This window comes from Pocillopora verrucosa, chromosome 9 (assembly GCF_036669915.1).
Source record: "Pocillopora verrucosa isolate sample1 chromosome 9, ASM3666991v2, whole genome shotgun sequence".
In the NCBI taxonomy this organism is placed as follows: domain Eukaryota; kingdom Metazoa; phylum Cnidaria; class Anthozoa; order Scleractinia; family Pocilloporidae; genus Pocillopora; species Pocillopora verrucosa.
In genome coordinates, this window is record NC_089320.1 from 1265284 (window position 1) to 1286609 (window position 21326).

Here is a 21326-nt window from a genome sequence, read left to right on the forward strand (position 1 = left end):
ACTAAACAAGAAGAAAAATGTAGTAGTAAAAGTAAGATCAATGTACTGATGGAAAAAGGATGCATTTACAAGGAAAAAAAGAAAGAAAAAGAAGTCATGCTTTCATAATTGTGACATAATACCTTCCTGCTGTTTCGCTTGGTAAGAGGCTGTACAGGCTCTAAGAAGGAAACGGCTGAGCAACAGAAATTTCATCGGCATGGTTTAAACGGTTTTAACTCTAGGCAGAGAATGGCTTTATTGGCGGCATCAACGCTTCAGTTATGCGTTTCATGGATGATGCCAGTACTTAAGAATCAAAATCCAACATATGCGGAAGTGCTCTTGAAATAATCTATAAATAAACTCCTAATCCCCACGGTATGATAAACGGTCTTCATTCAACTAATTTGTTTTTTCTCATTACAATGTTCCCGTGTTTCCTCCTTACTAACTCACACACAGAGCCCACAACTCCTCTATTCGCTCTGACGAAGGGCTAATTTTTTTAATTTTTTTTTTTTTTTTGAAAAAAATTTTTGAAACAACTTTTTTAAAGTGAATTTTTTTTTAAATGAAAACTAGAGAGCAGCACACAGCAGCAGATCGAGTCAACTTAGTTTATTATTCGACCGGTTTCGTCTGATCACACAGACCTCATCAGGAATTTAACAAGATGAACAAAATTGAACTGTTAATATACGGAGGTTTATAGTACAAATCACGTTCAAATTAGGTGTGAACAGCTAAAAACACCCACAAACAGCAAATGTTACGCAAAAAAATTAAGAAATGTTTTTTTTTTATTATTATTTTTATTTTGGAGGTTCATATTAAATCTTGAGCCCCAAATGCCAAATTTTGAAACGGTTATCAGTTTACATCATCAACTTAGTTGACAAAACCAAATGATCTCGTTATACTCCTCACAGACGTAGCACCACATTTTTTCTAGAAACTCACCAACTTTATTCACTTTTTATCATTATCGCTCATCGTTTAAACACTGTCAAAAACTGCGACGGTATTTTATTGTTAAACGAGGGCCAGAGTAGTGCTACATAAACCTTTGAGTGATGCTCCATAAACCGATGAGTGATGCACTTACACAAAAAGATGCCGATTAATACGATCTTTATTTTCAGGCGCCGCTTTATCCTACCTTATTCCTTGGAGTGAAGAACTTGTATAACAATTATGATCAGGGCTTAAATTCAACCATGATGAAAATCACTATCGTATCGATACACGTATCGACTGAGGATTTCTTATCTTATTTTGCGATCTGGTATCACAATATTTAGTCATATATGACTTTAGTGGTTTTTGGAAAACTGATATTATTTTCTTTCATTCATATTGTATTATGCAGTTGTTGTTTGACAGATGAACGCCACTAAAGGTTGAAACCGCAAGAAAGTTGTGATAGAGCATGCTACTAAACGTTTTGGAAAAGATGAAAAAATTCGAATCATTTATGTCAGAATTTAGTCAATTGCGATGTGAATTGTATAGCTTGCGGTTTGCAGAAGATAAATACATAGTTAAATAAAATAAAATAAAAAAGAGAGAACAAGGATGTCAACTGAACCCCCAAAATTTTATAAAACGCTTTTAAAGCTACAGTTTCAGCTATGACTTTAAAGCAGTTCTTAATCTTGCGTGATTCTTGGTCCAGTCTACTCATTTTCGCCAAACCTGAAATAGTGAAAAGAAAGCGAGAAAGTGGAGAGTCATCCCAAGTTTTCTATAGGCTTCTTGATATTCTTAAATTCGATAATATTGTTAAACTGAGTACGTGCCTACTCGCACATAAGATATTGAACAAGTATTCCAGTATTCCTTTCCTGTTTTATGATTCATTCAGAACAGTTTCTAGCCTGCACAAGTATAACGCCAGATACGCCTCCAAGGGTGTTTTCATCGACCAAAAGTAAGATTCAACACAGTCAAATTTACCTTTGTATATGTAGCCTCTAAATTTTGGGAAACGGTACCAACAAACTGGAAACGGCTCTCTATTAATGAATTTAAAAAGCGTTATAAAAATCATGCCCTCAAATATCAGTCACAGTTCTGAATTCCCGACTAAAAGTCACTTTGTAATCGTATCTATGTAAGTAATCTTAATGTAATATCGTCATTTCGTTTTCATAACACTTCTTGCCTTGTTAATTAGTTTAATTATTATTCCTTTCCTTCGTTCCTTTCTTTACTTGTAAATAAACAGCAGCCAACTCGAAAGCTTTGCTACGTTGGCTGTTGCATACTGATTCAAAAATTGTACATATAGTTATATAATGTCTATCAATTTCGTTTTTCTCTAGTTTCCTTTTTTTTTTCTTTTTTTCTCTTTGTACCTGAATCGTGTGAATAAAAATATTGTCATTGTTGTCATCGTCATTGTCAATAAAAGTTCTGGACGGATATAAAGCTTCACGCTCAGCTACCTGCATTCTCCCAATTGCTATCATGGTACGGTTCTTAGCTCAGTTTATGTACAAAGGAAACTTTAATTCCGCAGCACGGTGGAGGTGTGATAACATGGGCGATATGCCTTTATTGTCTGTCCTTGGTAGAAAATCTTGAAGTCATGCTGCAAAGTGAAAGTTTCGAGAAAATGCTACTACTAATGCATGACGGAGAAGCGTTTTAAGTTTTCAGTTCTGAGATTTTATAATCAGAAAAATTCCCCAGAGTCAGACTTAAGTAAATATTGAACACTCTCAAAGTGAATGACAACTTAATGGATAATTTGGAAAATCTTATCGGTTCCTGGAAACCGTACTGACCGGTTCTTTATTTGGATATTCCTTTTCGTCGGTGATCGATGATAACTACTCTCCAGCTAAACCACTTGGTTTCCGTCATTAATTGTAGACCTGGCTCCTTAACATTATCTCAGTCAGAAAAGTTAAAACTTCCTTTTGTGTATGTATAAAAGAAATTTTCATTGTTGATATCCCAACAAAGCAGTGATAAACGGAAATATCGTTACATGCATTCAATATAGACCTAAGTACTAATCTAGTATTAGATCTAACTTTACGCACTTGGTTCCCACTAATTTGTTTGCTCCTTATGTTGTTGTTAAGCATTAAAACTCATTTAGTAACTCTTTTAGGCGCTGCTCTTTAAACAATTCTCTTATTAAAACTGAGTGACAACAGTTTTACTCTTTTTGATTGGGGAAGAGTTCAAATTTTGATGTTATGACTGCAATATCCAAGCAGCAGGTCATTTTCACCGAAGTACTATTCACTGAAGCTTTGTAATTAAAACTACTCAAGACATGAAATCAAAAATATTAGACGAGAAAATCGCCGAACTTTATAACATCAATTTGACATATTGAATTCTAAATACAACTTTTCAGAATTATGAAAGTTCATTTTTGTCTGATATTTTGATAATGGTACCCCAAAAAAGCTTCCTCTCCCATCAAAACTCTATAATTTATGTGATTATTCTACTCATTAAGACTCCCGTATAATAGTCTTTTTCCGTAGAATCGTTTTTGTTTCTCCTATTGACTGTTAGCCATTTGCCCTGACTACATGCTCAACCCTAAGAAAAGAGCTGGATAATTGCAATATTTAGTAGAAGGTCATTTCATCCAGATCCTAATCAGTGAGACTCTATTATCAAATTTACGCAGGAATAAAATCTTAGAAATATCGGACGAAATTGTCGAACCGTGTAGCATCAAATCGGCGTATTCGTAACTCTAAATATAACTGTCCTTAATTTAGAAGTTCGATTTTTGGCTGACATTTCAAAATAGTCAAAACGAAAGCAGGGAAATTTTGTATCACAACTTTATTCCGATCTCCAAGGCTTCTTCTCTTCTAGTGTTGTTCCGTAAAATTGTTCTTGATGCAGTTTAATGTCTACCGTGCGCACTAACTTCAAGGTCAACCTCTCTATTTTTAGCCTTAGACTATGAAGAGTGCTTGAAGAAACATATTCTTGAAACCTCCATGCCTTTGTCTTGTCACCTATTGCATCATAAAATACTACTTTTATTTACCTATTTTTTATCCTCCCCTAGTTAATTTCATGCAAAGTATGCAATGTTATGTAATGGGTTTTGGCTCTACACTATTAGCATCTCTGTGAAACCCATAAATGGAACGATGAGGGTATCACAAGAGCCATTGTCTGCCCGGAGTTAAACGGCTTCAGCCATGCAGATAAAACTTTTGTTGATCACTTCTTTCCTTCTTGGAGCCTGTACAGCCTCTTACCTGGCAGAAAAGCGGGAAGGTATTGGATCAAAATTATGAGTGTATGATTATTTTTCTCAGACCATTCCTTTTTCCACCCATTCAATGGTGTACTTTTACTAAGAACTCTTTTTTCCTTACCTAGATGCTCCTCTGAGTGAGGATACAGGTCACTTTAAGAAGCTACTTAGTTACTTTTTGAAGCCTGATTAAAAAAAAAACCAGAAAATATAAGAATACTCATAAGAATTATCTTTAATATAGTTCTTACGAACGTGGATAAGAAAGCAACTCTGAGTCTCTTAGTGCCGAGACTCTCTCCACTTAATTACCGGTCTGGTTGTATTTAAATGAAAACCAGCGTATTCTACTTTTCATCTTTAATCAGTTTTTTTTGCCTTCTCTTTTCCCCCTAAATAGCCCAAGAAGTTTAAGATCTGAATGAAAAAGACTTCGATACTGCCTTTGATAAATTTGACGGAGAGAATGATGAGGAACCGGAGAATAAAAATGAAGCATTTGACGAGTTAAGAGATGAAGAAAACGAGAGGGATGCTGAGGAATTAGAAGAAATGAACGATGAAGACGAAGAGACAGGCAAGAGTGGATCATTAAGTTTAGTTAACAAGAAAACCGAGTTCTGTCTCCTCTTCAGAGATGAGATCCAAGTTATAATGTCAATGACGAAAGTTTGGAATTTTTCTATCCATCGGGAAGAAACTCGTGAAAGAACTGTTTAGGAGTAATGGTCATTTTCCGCATTAACCAAGATTTTTTAAAGCAGGTTTTGGTTGAGAACAGTTGAAAGTTGGTATTAAATTCATTACGGGATGGAAAAAAAGTTCAACTCTTGCGAGGTTTTTATTTCAATCGCAAATAAGAATCACGGAAAAGAATAGAGTAACTTCTCGCTACACTGATTATACTGAAAGGATCCATATAATGTATGAATTTGCCTTCTCATAGGGATTACCGGGCGGTTTGCTTCTTTTGGAAACAAAGATCAATTATTTTGGAAATGATGACATAATTATCAATGAAGTAAACCGTAAGAAATGTACTTTATAAACAGATGTTGTTATTTTTTGTTCCATCAGATGAAGATGAAGTTTCTGAGGATCCAAGACCGGTGCCAAGAAAGTCAAGCTAGAAATATGGTAAAGCTATCAACATATCTTGATCTTTTATCTTGATCTTACATCTTGACTTATGATCTATGAAAATATAGCATTTTATAGCTGTAACAGAATATGGGAAATGTGTGTTTGTTCATAAAGTCGTACTAGAGAACGGTCAAAAGAAAACATCCGGCGCGCGCTGCAAAATGTTTGAAGGATAATAATTACAAAGCCTCTATTTTACGCGAAAATGTGCTCCTATATTTGTCCTTGAACGTTATCTGTTCCTCGGAGCTCGCAATTTTCCTCGAGATTCGCTCTCGGAAACTGTTCGCATCTTGGAAAAGACAATGTCCGCGGATAAATATCCGTTTATATTTTCGCACCAGATAGAGGCTACTGTTTGCATTTAGCTAAGATATAATTAAAGCAACAGCATTATTATATCAGACAATTACCTTGTCAAATTTGGAGAGAAATTTTCATGAATGGGCCTTTTTTCTGATGATGAGATTTTTATTTTCGATAATCTATCGTTTGATTTAATGGTTTAAAGTATTTAATTTCGTAATTATTTTAGGTTATTTGTATGGGAAAGGAAAAGGCTACCGCAAATACCGTAAAGGACTCTACCGGAAAAAAACCTAGCAAAAGTTACCGTAAAGGTTACCGTAAATATCGTTTCCGAAAGGGTTACTACCCCAAAAAAGGAAAGGGTTACGGCTACCGCTACGCCTACCGCTACCCATACTACCCCAGAGGTCATTAAAATGGTGAGTCTTTCACAATTATCGATTAAAGACTGCTATAAGCTTGCAATCGCGCGGAAAATTGAAAACATTTTTCAATCAAGAATTGCATGTACTAGTCCTTGTTGAGTTGTCTCTCTACTACTTATAACATTCCATTGATAAGTACGCTTGTCTCAACTTGCCTTATTACTCACTAAAGTAACTTTAGGAAGGACACTTCCTCACTTTGTTTTCTCTATTTCAGGTTAGGCGAAAATGATTAGAATGGACCACGACTCACGCAAGATTAAGAAAGTTGCTGTAAAGTCATAGCTGAAATTGTAGCTTTAAAAGCGTTAAATAAATTTTTTTTGGTTCAGTTGACATCCTTGGTCTCTTTGTTGTTTACTTTCATTTTATTCACTAATTTATTTGTCTGCTGAAAACCGCAAGCTACACAATCCACATCGCAATTGACTAAATTCTGAAATAAATGATTTGAATTTTTTCATCTTGTCCTAAACCTTTATCAGCACGCTTTATCACTACTTTCCTACAGTTTCAACTTTTAGTGGCATTGGTTTGTCTACAACAACCACGTAAAACAACATGAATGAAAGAAAATAAAACCAGTTTTTCAAAGACCCTTATTTGTGATACCTGATCGCAAAATAAGATAATAAATCTTCAGTCCATACATGTAGGAAATAAGATTGAAACGAAACTGAACAAGACGCTTGAATTGGTTGCGAGGCTGGGGCAATGTAAATTGAGTAGTGATTTTTATCTGAATTTAATCCCCTATATATTATGCAAGTACTTAACTCCAAGGAATAAGCTGGAATAAAGCGGCGCCTGAAAATAATTTGGCTTTATCAGCTAAGTTGATAATGTGAATTGGTAACCATAAAGAGTTTCTAAAGCTGTTGGCTCGGATGTTAGCTCTTCGTCAGAGCGAATAGATGAGTTGTGGGTTTTGTGTGTGTGTGTGTTAATAAGCAGGGAACATGGGAACATAGTAACGAGAAAAGACAAATTAGTTGAATTAAGAGCGTTTATGATACCGTGGGGATTAGGAATTTATTTACAGATTATTTCAAGTACACTTCCGCATATATTGGATTTTGATTCTAAAGTATTGGCATTATCCATGAAACGCTGAGGCCGCCAATAAGGCCATTCTCTGCCCGGAGTTACAACCGTTTAAGCCATGCAGATGAAATTTTATTGGATCCCAGTTTTCTTCTTGGAGCTTGTACCGCCCCTTACCTGGCGGAAAAGCAAGAAGGACTTTTGTCACAAATATAGGAGCATGACTCTTTTTTTGTCTTTTTTCTTCTCCTTGTTAATTCATCCTTTTCCCATCAGCACATTGGTCTTAATTTTTTTAATACAATTGACAAAGGTCAGTTTAAGTAGCTTCTTTATCAATCAAATACATTTAAGGTTTGCTTTAGCTCTTACGTTTAAAACCCAGCAAAAAATCATTTTCAGCTTTATCAGAAAAGAAAATTTATAGGATATATTTTAAACAGTTTCATCTCCAACGAGGACATACAGCAATTCTAAGGTCAATTGTAAAGTGGAGCCCCTGCTCTACAATGACTGTTTTGATTGTCTTTAGTTGATATATAAGTGTAGTTTTAGTTGACTTGTGCATTTTTTTAATCATTTTTTTCTTGTAACACAGCCCAAGATGTTGAAGATGTAAGTGATGACGAGTTTGAGACTGCTTCTGACGAATTGATGATGAAGCTAATGATGAAGAACGGGAAAATGAAGATGGAGAATTTGACGAAACTGAGTCGTGAAGAAGACGGGAGTGATGCTCAAGAATGAAAGGAAATAACCGTTGAAGAAGAGGAGACAAGTGAAAGTTTATCACTAAATTTAGTTAACAAGAAAACGGAGTTCTGTTTCCGCTCCTTGGATAAAAAAAAGATCCAAGTTACCATGCATATTTCTTCTCCTTGGGACGGAACTCGTGAAATAGTTATCAAGTTTAAGAATTCAGCTTACACTTAATTACACTCAGTACACTGATGATACTGGTAATACCCATATAGCTTTTTGAGTCCTAAGGCTGGAATAAACTGGGGATACTCGGGCAATTTAGCTCTTCGGCAACAGAGAACAATAAGATGGGATGCAATGACACGATTGTTTGATGAATAAATCTTGACCCTTTTTTATTTCATTATTTGATAATTTTAACCAAATGTTTTATGAAAAACTTTCCGGAAAAAAAAATTGCCATGACCCTTTTTATTTCATTATTTGAGAATTTTACCCATATGTTCTGGCGTTCCGTTCATTTCTCAAGCAACACCAACCATACAAAATAACACTGATAGGAAGAAGAATATAACATTCGCAGAGGGAAGAAAAGCCGGTAGGGCAAGCGACAAAAAGACCTTCCCCCCCCCCCCCCCCCCCGAGCTCAAGATCTGCCATTCATTGCGGTACATAAATGAAAGAAAACATAGGGAAGGACCTCGTGTAAGTAACCGAAAGCAAAGCGACAACGAGACAAAGTTCTAGAATCATTTTCATGCGCCTCAAAGTTAAGACAAAGCACAAATGAAGTTTAAGCCCTTTGCTTTCGTCTCATGGATTTGACATGGGTGTTGAGTAGCACAAAAAATCAAAGTGCCGTAACGTCATGCTTTTAAATTTTTTGTGTATATTTGAACACCTGCTAGAGTCCGTTTTGAGTTGTCAGATCGACATCTTCGGCATCATCTAATAAAAGACGAGAAGAGATGCTTTTAGGCCTCAAAAACTTTAATGCTTTAAACAGTCTTAATTATTCTAAACTATTGATATATTCAGCTCATTTCGCGAGTCATGGCGATAAATCGAATATTCAGATAATTCAAGTTCACAACGATTTTTTTATCAAATGTAATCGACTATTCCAGCCATTAGTTTGTTATTTGACTATTATCTTGTGGCATTTATTTGCTTTTTTCATTTAGAATTTCATCACATTTAGAAGAATCGTCTAACGCTTCAATATCAGCTCGATATCGCATTCAAATGAGAAAGAAAAAGGACCAGATAAAGTGAACCATCTTAATGACTGACCTTTATCCCCCCCTTACCCCAGAAGAACACAACCAAACACAATAAGAAATAAAATGAGATGCAATCAAATAAGATGAAATTAAAAAAGATAGTGCCCTTGTCGATAAATGAAACATTCAAATCGTTAGACATCTTTTCTGTAACGTTTAAATTTTCTGACTTAGTGTTTAACTTTTATTTGAAGAATTTTGCAAATAAATATTGGCTTTTAACCCTTCTTATCCAGAAATTCCCTTCATGTAAATAGGCTGGCTCGATTTTAACTCCATAATATTTAGGAGAGAAGGAAGATATATTTGGTTCTTGCCTTAGGAAAAACGAGTGAACCGTTCTATGAGAAAAAAACTAAGCAAAACACAGGCTGCTGAGCAGCAGGTCCATCAATAAGGAAGGGTAATGGTACGTTTTATGGGTGATATTTACCACTATCTTTACCTATCAATTTATCTTTTATTCCTCAATCACTTTAGTCTACAAAGTGACTGCAAATGACATGATTATCGTCAAGAACTTCTAATATTCAACTTTCAGATAAAGTAATATCGGTGTGTTTGTCACTGACCCACAAGTGGATGGATGATTGAACTCAAGGCAGTGCAAATATATTTATAAAGGATCATTCTATGGTTCCCTTCATACTTTTTCAGAACGTGAAAATCTATTTGGCTTTTAACATGTATTTTGCCATGGATTTTGTAGACAGATTTGTTGGATTATTGTCCAATTGGGTAAAGTTTATAGAGAATGCAGCAATAAAATGCTAATCAACAAGAGAGCGATATAAACTAAGTCCGTTCACAATATGGAAATCCATATAGACACGTATTCTGGTAACAAATGATATGGTGGCCTAGCTTAGTTTCAATATGTGATAGTAGACAGTTTTGGGAATCCTCCCACATGTTAAGTCATCTCTTTGTGCTGAATGCATGGGACATTAAGAAATACTCTTTTGGAGTTAAGTGCAGTCCACTTTAGTTTTTGCTTTGCTCGTATATTCGGTAAATGTTCAGGTGATGTGTGACTCGATGGCAAATGACAAAACAAGATCTGCATCTCAGAACTGAACCTACAGTAAGCCTAATACAACTTCAAGACATCGACTCAAACCACATGGCTGGAGAACAGGAAAATATTGGAAGAACGAAATAAACTGTTGGAGATTTCTTATTGCAACAAAAAGAAAAAAAGAAAGTAATAATAATTATTATTGTAATAAAAGGTCAAAAAATGGAAAAATAGAAAAATTAATCGAGTGAGAATTTCACTTTCTGACTTTTGATGGAAAAACCATATGGTGAACTGACACAACAGGCATAATTTTCACGAAATTGTCCACTTGAGGAGGCTTCATAAGGTTTTTGCTCAATGTTGGCGCGCGCGCCAGCCTAATGAAATCTGAAATTTAAAATATTCGAATTCCTTCACTCTGTTTGCTTCTCTTTTTCGTGATGGTTAAGAACGGTTCCTACTTCTAAACATTGGTTAGGGCTTTTTTTAAGGTTCATGTATCTTACACATCTTTGTCGCTCGCAGGCTAATATTGCTGTGCGTCTAAATCTTGAACGCAATATACAAATTCTGCAAAAGACACGCACACATTCAGGTGAGAAGAACAATATATCCTGTAGTATGCTATGTCTTCAGTTAAGTATGACACGTCCCAATTTTGTTAAAATTGGTTGTTCCCTGACGTGTTAGAATTTGGTTTTGTTACCTTCTGCATGCTATTTTTTAGTCTTGCGAAATAATTATTTCTCTTTTTTTTGTGAGCGGCTAATGCTTCAAATTCTTTCATCAAGAAAATAATCTTCAAGGACAGGTGGCCCCTATGATCTATTTAACATTAAGGGTCCATCTCAATTGTTAGACTCACGTCAGTGGAAAGCTCTTGAATTATTTAGCAATTGCGAACAGCATTGAGGTTATCCTTTCTGGAAAGCCTGACGTGATTGAATTTCGTTTTGTTATATTTAGTAGGCCATTCCCTAATCTTGCAGAATAAATGAATGAAAAACAAAAATTATTTCTGTAGTTTTGTGAGCGACTACTTCCTCTTTAACCAAAACATGATTTTCAGGGACAGTCTTCCCCAATGATTTATTCAGCACCTAGAGCCCATTAATTTGTTTTGGGCTCACGTCAGTTCAAAGCATTTAAATCGATAAGCAATTGTTAACAACACTGAGTTCATCTATTTTGATCATTCCGACTCACTCACAAGGAGAGAAACCTTGTAGCGCTTCCGTCTGGACTTCTATTACAATCTGATCTAATAAAAAGCAAATTTTCGAACTTCGCCAATGTAGCAAGGGAAAAAACAATAGTGCATTCTAGCTCTGAAAAGATATTCTCAAGGTATCAGACCCCCACAAACAAAAACAATGTCATTGCTTAATTAAAAGAAATATCAATAGAGTTATCCGCCTAGTATTTACAATAAACACACCGAAGAAGACTTTAAACAAATCCTAAAGCTTTTAAGGCAACATTGAAGGTAGCGCACAAATAAATTTTATGATTACTTTCAACGCTTTAAAGGTATAATAGTTTCACAAAATCATCGTCAAGTTGAAGGATTGTCGAACTTGCCAATATTTTGATTACAATTGAGATGGGCACGGCTATTTCTGGATATATTTGGAGGAGTTTAAGAAGGTGCAAAAAAATGGTGATACTGTAAACAGTTCGGTCTTTCTTCTTCTCAAGAAAAACAAAAATACAGGAATCAATATTTGCAAATAAATTTTATTTTCCATACCCGATTTCAGTCTTTTGTACTGAATTTAACCTTGATTCATTAAAAGACTTCAGTCAGAAAGGTAAAAACTTCCTTTTGTTTATGTAGAAAGAAAGATTTAAATGCTCTTCTGACCATTTTCATTGTTGATATCCAACACAGCAGTGATCAACAGGAATATCTCTTCATGTACTCAATATAGACTAAGTACTAATCTAGTAATAGATCTAATTTTACACACTTGGTTTCCACTAATTTGTTTGCTCCTTACGTTGTCGTCAAGCATTAACAATCAATCATTAGTTCTTTTAGACGTTGCTCTCTCAACAATCTTCTTATTAAAACTGATCGACAACAGTTTTACTCTTTTTTTAATTAGGGAAGAGTTCCTATTTTGATGTTATAACTGCAATATCTAAGCAGCAGGAAATTTTCATCGAAGTACTTTTCGGTGAAGCTTTGCAATTGAAACTACTCATGACATAAAATAAAAAATATTAGACGAGAAAATTGCCGAACTATGTAACATCAATTTAAAATATAGAATTCTAAATACAACGTTTTAGAATTTTGAAAGCTCAATCTTGACTGTAACCAGAAAGAGCTCTTCTCGTATCAAAACTCTATATCTGACTATTCTACTCGTTGAGGCTTCCGTAAAATAATACTGTTCTGCAGAATTGTTTTAGTTTCTCCTGCTGTTTGCCACTCGCCCTACCTAAATGCTTAACCCAAGAGCTGAAATTTCGGTTTGGTAGGATAATTGCAATATTTAGCTGAAGGTCATTTCATCGAGATGCTAATCAGTAAGACCTTATTATTAAATCTACACAGGACAAAAAATTAGAAATATCAGACCAGTAAATTGTCAAACCATGTAACATGAAATTGACGTATTCGTAAGTCTAGATATAACAGTTCTTAATTTAGAAGTTCGATTTTCGGCTGAGATTTCAAAATAAACAAAACGAATAGAGAGATATCTCGTATCACAACATTATCCCAATCTTAAAGGCGTTTGTTTCATAGTGTTGTTCCGAAGAATTGTTCTTGATGCAGTTTATTGTCTGCCATGCGCACTAACTTCAAGCTCAACCATTCTATTTTTAGCCTTAGGCTATTAAGAGTGCTTGAAGAATCACATTGTCGACACCTCAATGCCTTTGTCTTGTCACCCATTGCACCATATAATACTATTTTTATTAACCTATTTTTAATCCTCCCCTAATTAATTTCATGCAAAGCACGCAATGTAATGTATTGAGTTTTGGTTCCACCGTATTAGCATCTCTATGAATCCCATAAATTGACCGATGAGGGTGTCCAGAGTTAAAACGGATTCAGCCATGCAGATGAAACTTTTGTTGATCAGCTGTTTCCTTCTTGGAGCCTGTACAGCCTCTTACATGGCAGAAAAGCGGGAAGGTATTGATCAAAATTATGAGAGTATGATTATATTTATTAGACCATTCCTTCTTCCATCAGTCCAATGGTGTTACTTTTACTCAGTAATCTTTTTTTCCTTCCCTAGATGCTCCTCTGAGTGAGGATACAGGTCACTTTAAGAAGCTACTTAGTTACTTTTAGAAGCCTGATTAAAAAAAAGTTCTACCAGAAAAGATAAGAATACTCATGAGAACTATCTTCAGTACAGTTCTCACGAACGTGGATAAGAAAGCAACTCTAAGTCTCCTAGGAAGAGCTGAGACTCTCTCCACTTAATTACCGGTCTGGTTGTATTCAAATGAAAACCGGCGTTGGTTGATTTTTACCTATAATCGGTTGTTTTTGCCTCCTTTGCCCCCCCCTTAAAATAGCCAAAGAAGTTGAAGATCTGAATGACGAAGACTTAGAGACTTCCTCTGATAAATTTGACGGAGAGAATGATGAGGAGCCGGAAAATGAAGCTGAAGCATTTGACGAATTAAGAGATGAAGAAAACGAGAGGGATGCTAAGGAATTAGAAGAAATGAACGATGAAGACGAAGAGACAGGCAAGAGTTAATCATTAAATTTAGTTAACAAGAAAACCGAATTCTGTCTCCGCTTCGGAGATGAGATCCAAGTTATAATGTCAATGGCGAGAGTTTGAAATTTATTATTCTTATTGGGTAGAAACCCATGAAAGAACCGTTTAGAATAAACTAGGGTGATTTTAATGATCATTTTCTGCATCGAGCAAGTTTTTTAAGAAGGTTTGAGTCGACAACAGTTGAAAGTTGGTATGAAATGTAGTATGGGAAGGAACAAAAGCTCAACTCTTCCGAGGTTTTTATTTCAATCACAAATAAGAATCAAGGAAAAGAATACTGTTCGCTACATTGACTATACCAACAGGATCCATATAATGTCTGAATTTTTCTTATCATAGGGATTACCGGGTGATTTACTTCTTTGGAAAAAAAAGATCAATTACGTGGGACATGATGACACAATTATCAATAAAGTAAACTGTGAGAAAAGCACTTTCTAACCAGATGTTATGATTTTTGTTCCATCAGATGAAGATGAAATTTCTGAGGATCCAAGACCGGTGCCAAGAAAGTCTAAAAAGAAATATGGTAAAGTTATTCAACATTTTTTTGATCTTATATCTTGATCTTATATCTTGATTTATGATCCATGAAACGTTCTTGCTCGCGCACGATTGATACTAGGTGAGGTGGCCGAATATCCCTCAGCTAAAACTGGAGCATAGTCAAGGCTATCACCCAACTGATAGGTTTTAATTCAAGAAGATGTAGCAGAAAATGGGAATTATCCGTTTGTTCATAAAATCGTACTGGAGAACGCTCAAAAGAAAACATCCGACGCGCGCTGCAAAATGTTTGAAAGATAATAATTACAAAGCCTCTATTTTACACGAAAATATACTCGTATATTTGTCCTTTGAAGCTCACAGGTTTGTTCGTTATCTGTTCGCATCTTGGAACAGATAATGTCCGAGGATAAATATTCCTGTATATTTTCACGTCAAATAGAGGCTATTGTTTCCATCTTGCTAAGATATGATTAAACAACATCATTATAACATCACACAATTATTTTGTTAAATTTGGAGAGAAATCTTAATGAATGGGCCTTTTGTCTGATTCTGAGATTTTATGTTCGATAATCCATCGGTTGATATTTAATGGCCTGAAGTATATTTTTTCGTACTTATTTTAAGGTTATTTGTATTGGAAAGGAAAAGGCTACCGCAAGTACCGGAAAAAACCTAGGAAAAGCTACCGTAAAGCCTACCGGAAATATCGTGTCCGAAAGGGTTACTACCCAAAAAAAGGAAAGGGTTACGGCTACCGCTACCCATACTACCCTTACGGTCATTAGAATGGTGAGTCTTTCACAAATATCGATCAAGGATTGCTACAAGCTTGTAATCGCGTAGAAAATTGAGGACATCTTTTAAACATGAAATGCATGTGCTAGTCCTTGTTGAGTTCTCTCTACTACTTGTGACATTCCATAGATAAGTATGCTTGTCCCAACTGGCCTCATTACTCACTTAAGTAACTTTATGAAGGACTCTTTCTCACTCTGTTTTCTCTATTTCAGGTTTGGCGAGAATGATTAGACTGGACCAAGACTCACGCAAGATTAAGAAAGTTGCTTCAAAGTCATAGCTGAAATTGTAGCTTTGAAAGCGTTAAATAAATCTTTTTGGTTCAATTGACATCCTTGTTCTCTTTTTTTATTTCATTTTGTTTATGGATTTATTTATCTGCTGCAAACCGTAAGCTACACAATCCACATCACCGTTGACTAAATTCTGAAATAAATGATGTGAATATTTTCATCTTGTCCTAAACGTTTATCAGCACGCTTTATCACTACTTTCCAGCGGTTTCAACCTTCAGTGGCATTCATTTGTCAAACAACAACCATATAATACAACATGAATGAAAGAAAATAATGCTAGGTTTCCAAAAACCACAAAAGTCATATATGACTAAATATTGTGATACTTGATCGGAAAATAAGATAAGAAATCTTCAGTCCATACTTGTAGGTGATAAAATAGAAATGAAACTGAACTAGAGGCTTGAGTTAGTCGCGAGGCTGGGGAAACGTAAATAATTTGGAGTGATTTTTATCAGGGTTGAATTTAATCCCTCATTATAACTATTGTACAAGCTCTTAACTCCAAGGAATAAGGCAGGATAAAGCGGCACCTGAAAATAAAGATCGTATTAATCATCCTTTTGTATATTCGATGAGTGCATCACTCATCGGTTTGTAGTGCATCACTCATCGGTTTATGGAGCATCACTCATCGGTTTATGGAGCATCACTCAAAGGTTTATGGAGCACTACTTTGGCCCTCGTTTAGCAATAAATTACCGTGGCAGTTTTTAAAAGTGTTTAAGCGATGAGCAATGATGACAACAAGTAAATAAAGCGGGTGAATTTCTGGAAAAATTGTGGTGCTGCGTCTGTGAGGAGTATAACTAGATCATTTGGCCTTATCAGCTTGGTTGATAATGTAAACTGAGAACCGTAACGAGTGTTAAATTTGGCGTTTGGGGCTCACCAAAAATAAACATCGCTTACTTGTTACGCTGGAATTGCGTAACATTTTGCAAACCGTTGCGCTAGATTTGCGTAACGTTTCCTGTTTGTAGGCGTTTTTTGCAGTTTTCACCTCAATTTGAACGTGATTTGTACTGTAAACGTCCAGTACATTCGTAGTTCAATTTTGTTCACCTTGTTAAATCCCTGATGAAGTCTGTGTGATCAGACGAAACCGGTTGGATAATAAACGAAGTTGACAAGATCTGCTGCTGTGTGCTGCTCACTAGTTTTTATTTTTAAAAACAAAATTAAAAGAAAAAAAAAATTAGCAGTGATTGGTAACTGGTGGTATGACATTGATTCTGATAACATCCTTAATTGTCCACGTTCCAATTATTATTTCCTAACTCAGCTGAATCAACTCTTAGATAATACCACTTCAAAGTGTCTTTCTATGTTTCATTGTAATATCAGAAGTATTCCAAAGCATTTGTCTCTAGTGAACGAGTTTTTACATTCTGTCAACCACAAGCCTGATATCTTAGCTATTACTGAAACGAGACTATCAAACCGGACAGTAACAAATGTTGATATCCTAAATTATGATTTCTTCCACACACCAACCCACCAAAACAGACTAGCGGTTCTGGGCTATATGTCCAAACAAACAATCCTTAAGCCATTCATGGACCTGATTTAAAGTTGACCATACCGTTGGACGAATCATCCTGGTGAGAAATAACGTCAGAGAATGGGAGACCTAATATAATTGTTGGTTGTTTTTTCCGCCATCCTACTTGTAATTTACCTTCTTTTACTTTTGAATTTGAAACTTTGCTTTAAGAGGCAATTCAGTATAAGATATATATTCTTGGGGATCTTAATATGGATCTCCGGGAATACAGTGAACATTTATTATCTGAAGAGTACCTAAATATGCTCTATTCTAACAATCTACTACCTTTAATAACAAAACCAACCGGGCTCGCTCATCATACTTCTACTCTGACTGACCACATTTATGCAAATTCTAATTTGAGTGTGAATTCCGGCATTGCGCTGGTTGATGTCTCAGATCATTCTATTACCAGTGCTTGATCGACAAATATCAAGGCATAAGAGAGCATTCTATTTTCGTGATTATGACAACTTTGACGTGGACCAGTATGTTAGAGATGTTGATAGGGTTGATTTGATCAATGTATACAATGAATCCATTGATATTCACGAGGAAGCTGTTAACTGTATGAGTATACTGAAGCAAAATGGAAACAAGAATGCACATATAAAGAAAAAGGAGACAATTGGCCTGACAGATAACAACGGTATGCGGAACATCTTAGCTCATTCATGAATGATGCTGTATTTTTCATATTATTGTTGAAAGTGACAACATCCTCACCATTTAACTCCTTTTTTATTATTTTCGAGGAAAAGGCAAAGTAGGATGTAGGAGGTGTCGAGGAAAATCATCTGGAAAAGCTCGTTGAAGTAATGATAACCATAATGTTAATGACAACAATAATTATAACGACAATGATAATGAAAATAGCGATGATAATGACAAAACAATATTCAAATCAAATGGGAGTTAATCCTAGTGATAGAAAATTGATACCATGACAAAATACCTTATTTTGCCAATATTTGCGTAAATATCCTTTATATTTGTACTAACCATGTTTACCACTGAAGTTCTCTGTGTCCGGAATCTTTCTCGAATAGTTAGGTCAATGAATCCCTCCACACCCTCCCTCTCAACAATGAAACCAAGCGATAGTTGGAGATTCGACTGTGATGATGAGGTAATACGGCCAATTTTAATGGGTGTGACAATCATGGCATGGATATAAGAAAGACCTTAGGGCGTTGACTTGGTGACTAAAGGACTTAATTAAACCTTTTAATACGAGTGAGCTAGAGGTCATATAAAAAATTTCGCAAGCATCAAGCAAATCAGAGAGGAACCAGGAGGTTCATTCTAAATTTTGTATCATTTCCTTTTTCTTGCACCAACAGATCAACGTAACCGACGGACAAGGGATCCGGTCGTTTTCTTTGATATCAGGAAAATGCTTGCGCATGACTTTATCAAACCAAACCTTGAATCCATCTTTGACCTCATCAGGGCTGCTTTGCAAAATACCTTTAGAAGCCAGGGTATTGTAACATTCATCGTAAGTAAGCTGCCAGTGTTTCCTCGTTGTCGAATCCTTTTGGACAGTGAACAGTTTTCCGACCACTTGAAATATCTTATTCATGGTTTCTTCTGAGGTTGTGTGCTCGAAACCATTTTCCAACGGGCGAAAAAATGTCAACAACTCTGCAAATATCTCTCACAGCCTCTTCGTTTGTGAACCAGTGAAAACAATGCGCTGCTACAATTGCATCAACACTCGAGTCTGGGAGAGCTATATCGACAAAAGAGATATAATGGAATTTCAAAATGCGAAAAATTCAAGCACAAAATAGCATCTTGAAATACCATTCCAAAGTTATCCCGACGCTGGAGAATGAGAAAGGAAACTTAATTTTAGTGCCAGACTAACTCGTCGCGATCGGAGCTGCATTTTATTTAGTTTTCCCTTAAGCTTCTCTTTAAAACATGTTTTTATGACAGCGTTTCAATAAAAAAATAATGGATTTATCAATAATAATAATAATAATAATAATGATAATGAAATAGCCTCTTTACTCACGCCCAATTCATGGCCATTTGTCATTCATTAATTTCTCACTTTTCTATTTTCTTTCATTTTTTTTCCACTCTGCTAACTTTGTCGTAATATTATTAGAGATTACTTCTGATGCATTATTACAAGGCAATAAATTACAGATAGTCTGAACTATTTCACAGGGTGACGCAAAAGTGAATTAAACCTGACTTACCAATATTCTCAGCACGACACTGCAGAATTTCAATGCGGGGTAAAACTCTTTGGAACTGCTGTATCATTGTACCTGTGGGATCACTCGCGATTATTTGAGTCCCGGTGCCTCTTAAGATTTCAAACATAACTCGAGTGAACTTGCCTGAGCCGGATCCTAATTCAAGAACAGTAAGCGGAAGATTTCTGGTAAAGGTATAATTTTCAATCTTGTCGTGTTCTAGAATTCCGAGTTTTTTCAACAGGAACCTTACAGTTTCCAATGGGTAGGTGGGTCTAATTTGTTCATAGCTCGCCGAAGCTTCAAACGCCACAGCCGCCAAGGTTGTTCCACTTATTCCTTGTCCCTCCATGTGGGGGATTAGGTCACTGTCCTGAACAGTTAATAAAAATATAAGTATATATATATAGCATCGTACTTTACCGCCACGCTTACTATGCAAATTTGTAAAATATAGAAACGATAGTACGAATATTCTTAACAATAAAATCCCCTGATGAGTGAGTAATCACGAAACAGGCTTGTAGGGATGAAAGTATAGTCTCTCTGTTTTTTCCCCTATCACAACATATATCGCGCTCTGCTCCTACTCCTACGTATCTAGCATTATAAAACAGAAAAATCATTACACAGACTCCCTATATATATAAAATAAAAAAAATAAGATGGATAAAAGTCGGCGTTACTGAATCGTAAATTTATGGTGGACATCTATGATAAGATGTGAAAGTTTTCAAAGCCATAGCGCAATTAAAACCTCCCGCAGCTCCCATCAGACGATGTTTGAAAAATTGAATATGTAGCACACGTTTGCCGATGTATGAGGGATACCCAAAAAACATGTTTTACCTGTTTTGGTATCATTTCATTTCCCTTTATCTTATACGTGTATGAACGGTAGCACATAAACATCTACCAGGCCGACCGCGATTTTGTCAAGACTCACGCTTTTTGTGCGATTTCATTAAAAATTTCCTTTCCTTTGAACGCATTAACACCTTGACACTTAGAACATCTCTTTAGTTACTCTTAATCACGCGAAGTTCGTGTGCAGGACATTTAACATCCTTGTTCATAAAACAAAATAGGAGACAGACACAAACACACAATCGTGTTTCGAGTAATGTTGACTGGTTCTAATGGTTACAATCAACTTACCAATATTATCTGTTAGATGCAGTAGAATCCAGAGCTAAGGAAAATTTTGTGGATCTATCCTGTATCCATGGCATTTCTCGGTTTAAAAGAACACTGCAATTCAATTTCAATTTGTATTTTGTGTTTAAAAGGATATAATTGCTTTATTGTGCGGGTTAATTGCTTTTAGCCTGTGTTTAGTTTTAATAACGACCGCCTCGCTATGATTTAAAATCAGTGGGATTTGCATATCACTCAAAGATAACTCGTAGGCCTCTGTTGCGTCATGACAAGCCATGAAAGGTCGTTTCTGGTCAGGGTACAGCTTCGTGTTTCACCTTGCTTTTTTCCTCTTCCCTTCATGTCACATTAAAATATTTTATGCTCAAACATAACAAAACACTTACAAGAAAACATAATATTGTTATTCTAAAGTTTTTTTTGCTATCCCCCTTTTTTCCTAACACCATGAGGCATCTTCGTTTTTTTTAAGGATACCAACTGATTTCGTTGAATTGATGCTAATCAAGGGGTACTAGTACTTTCTTTTGGTGCAAAACCGATTTTATAACCTCTACAGAAACTGTTAATAAAAATCGACATTTAGCAGCCTGACAAAGCTTGCACAAAAAGCAAATAATTATAAAATTTTGCCCAGTAAGCTATGTTAAACGATCATCAGTCATTTAACAATTGGTTCATACGTCAGCGTGCGTTCATCAAGATATGAAGCACGCGGGAAGTTTCGAGAGCACGAAAGATGCATAACAGTTGCTCGAGGCGTAGCCGAGAGCAACTCTAGCTTGTTGAGTGCTCTCCAAACCTCCCAAGTGCTTCATATCTCGATGAACGCATAGATGACGTATGAACCAATTGTTTTATAACATTTTCAACCCGATGGAAATTT

The 21326-nt window shown here is 35.7% G+C and overlaps 1 protein-coding gene and 1 pseudogene across 1 annotated transcript; one reads left to right on the plus strand and one right to left on the minus strand.

Moving 5' to 3' along the window:
* Nucleotides 1-13172: 13172 nt before the first annotated feature.
* LOC136283585 (uncharacterized) lies at nt 13173-15554 on the plus strand. Its single transcript, XM_066172645.1, has 5 exons — nt 13173-13306; nt 13699-13875; nt 14383-14442; nt 15051-15215; nt 15437-15554. Exons 1-4 carry the CDS (start codon nt 13195-13197, stop codon nt 15209-15211), a joined length of 510 nt encoding a protein of 169 aa, XP_066028742.1. The 5' UTR covers nt 13173-13194; the 3' UTR covers nt 15212-15215; nt 15437-15554.
* Nucleotides 15555-18249: 2695 nt separating this feature from the next.
* On the minus strand, nt 18250-20521 carry LOC136283596 (uncharacterized; annotated as a pseudogene).
* Between the last annotated feature and the right edge of the window lie 805 nt (nt 20522-21326).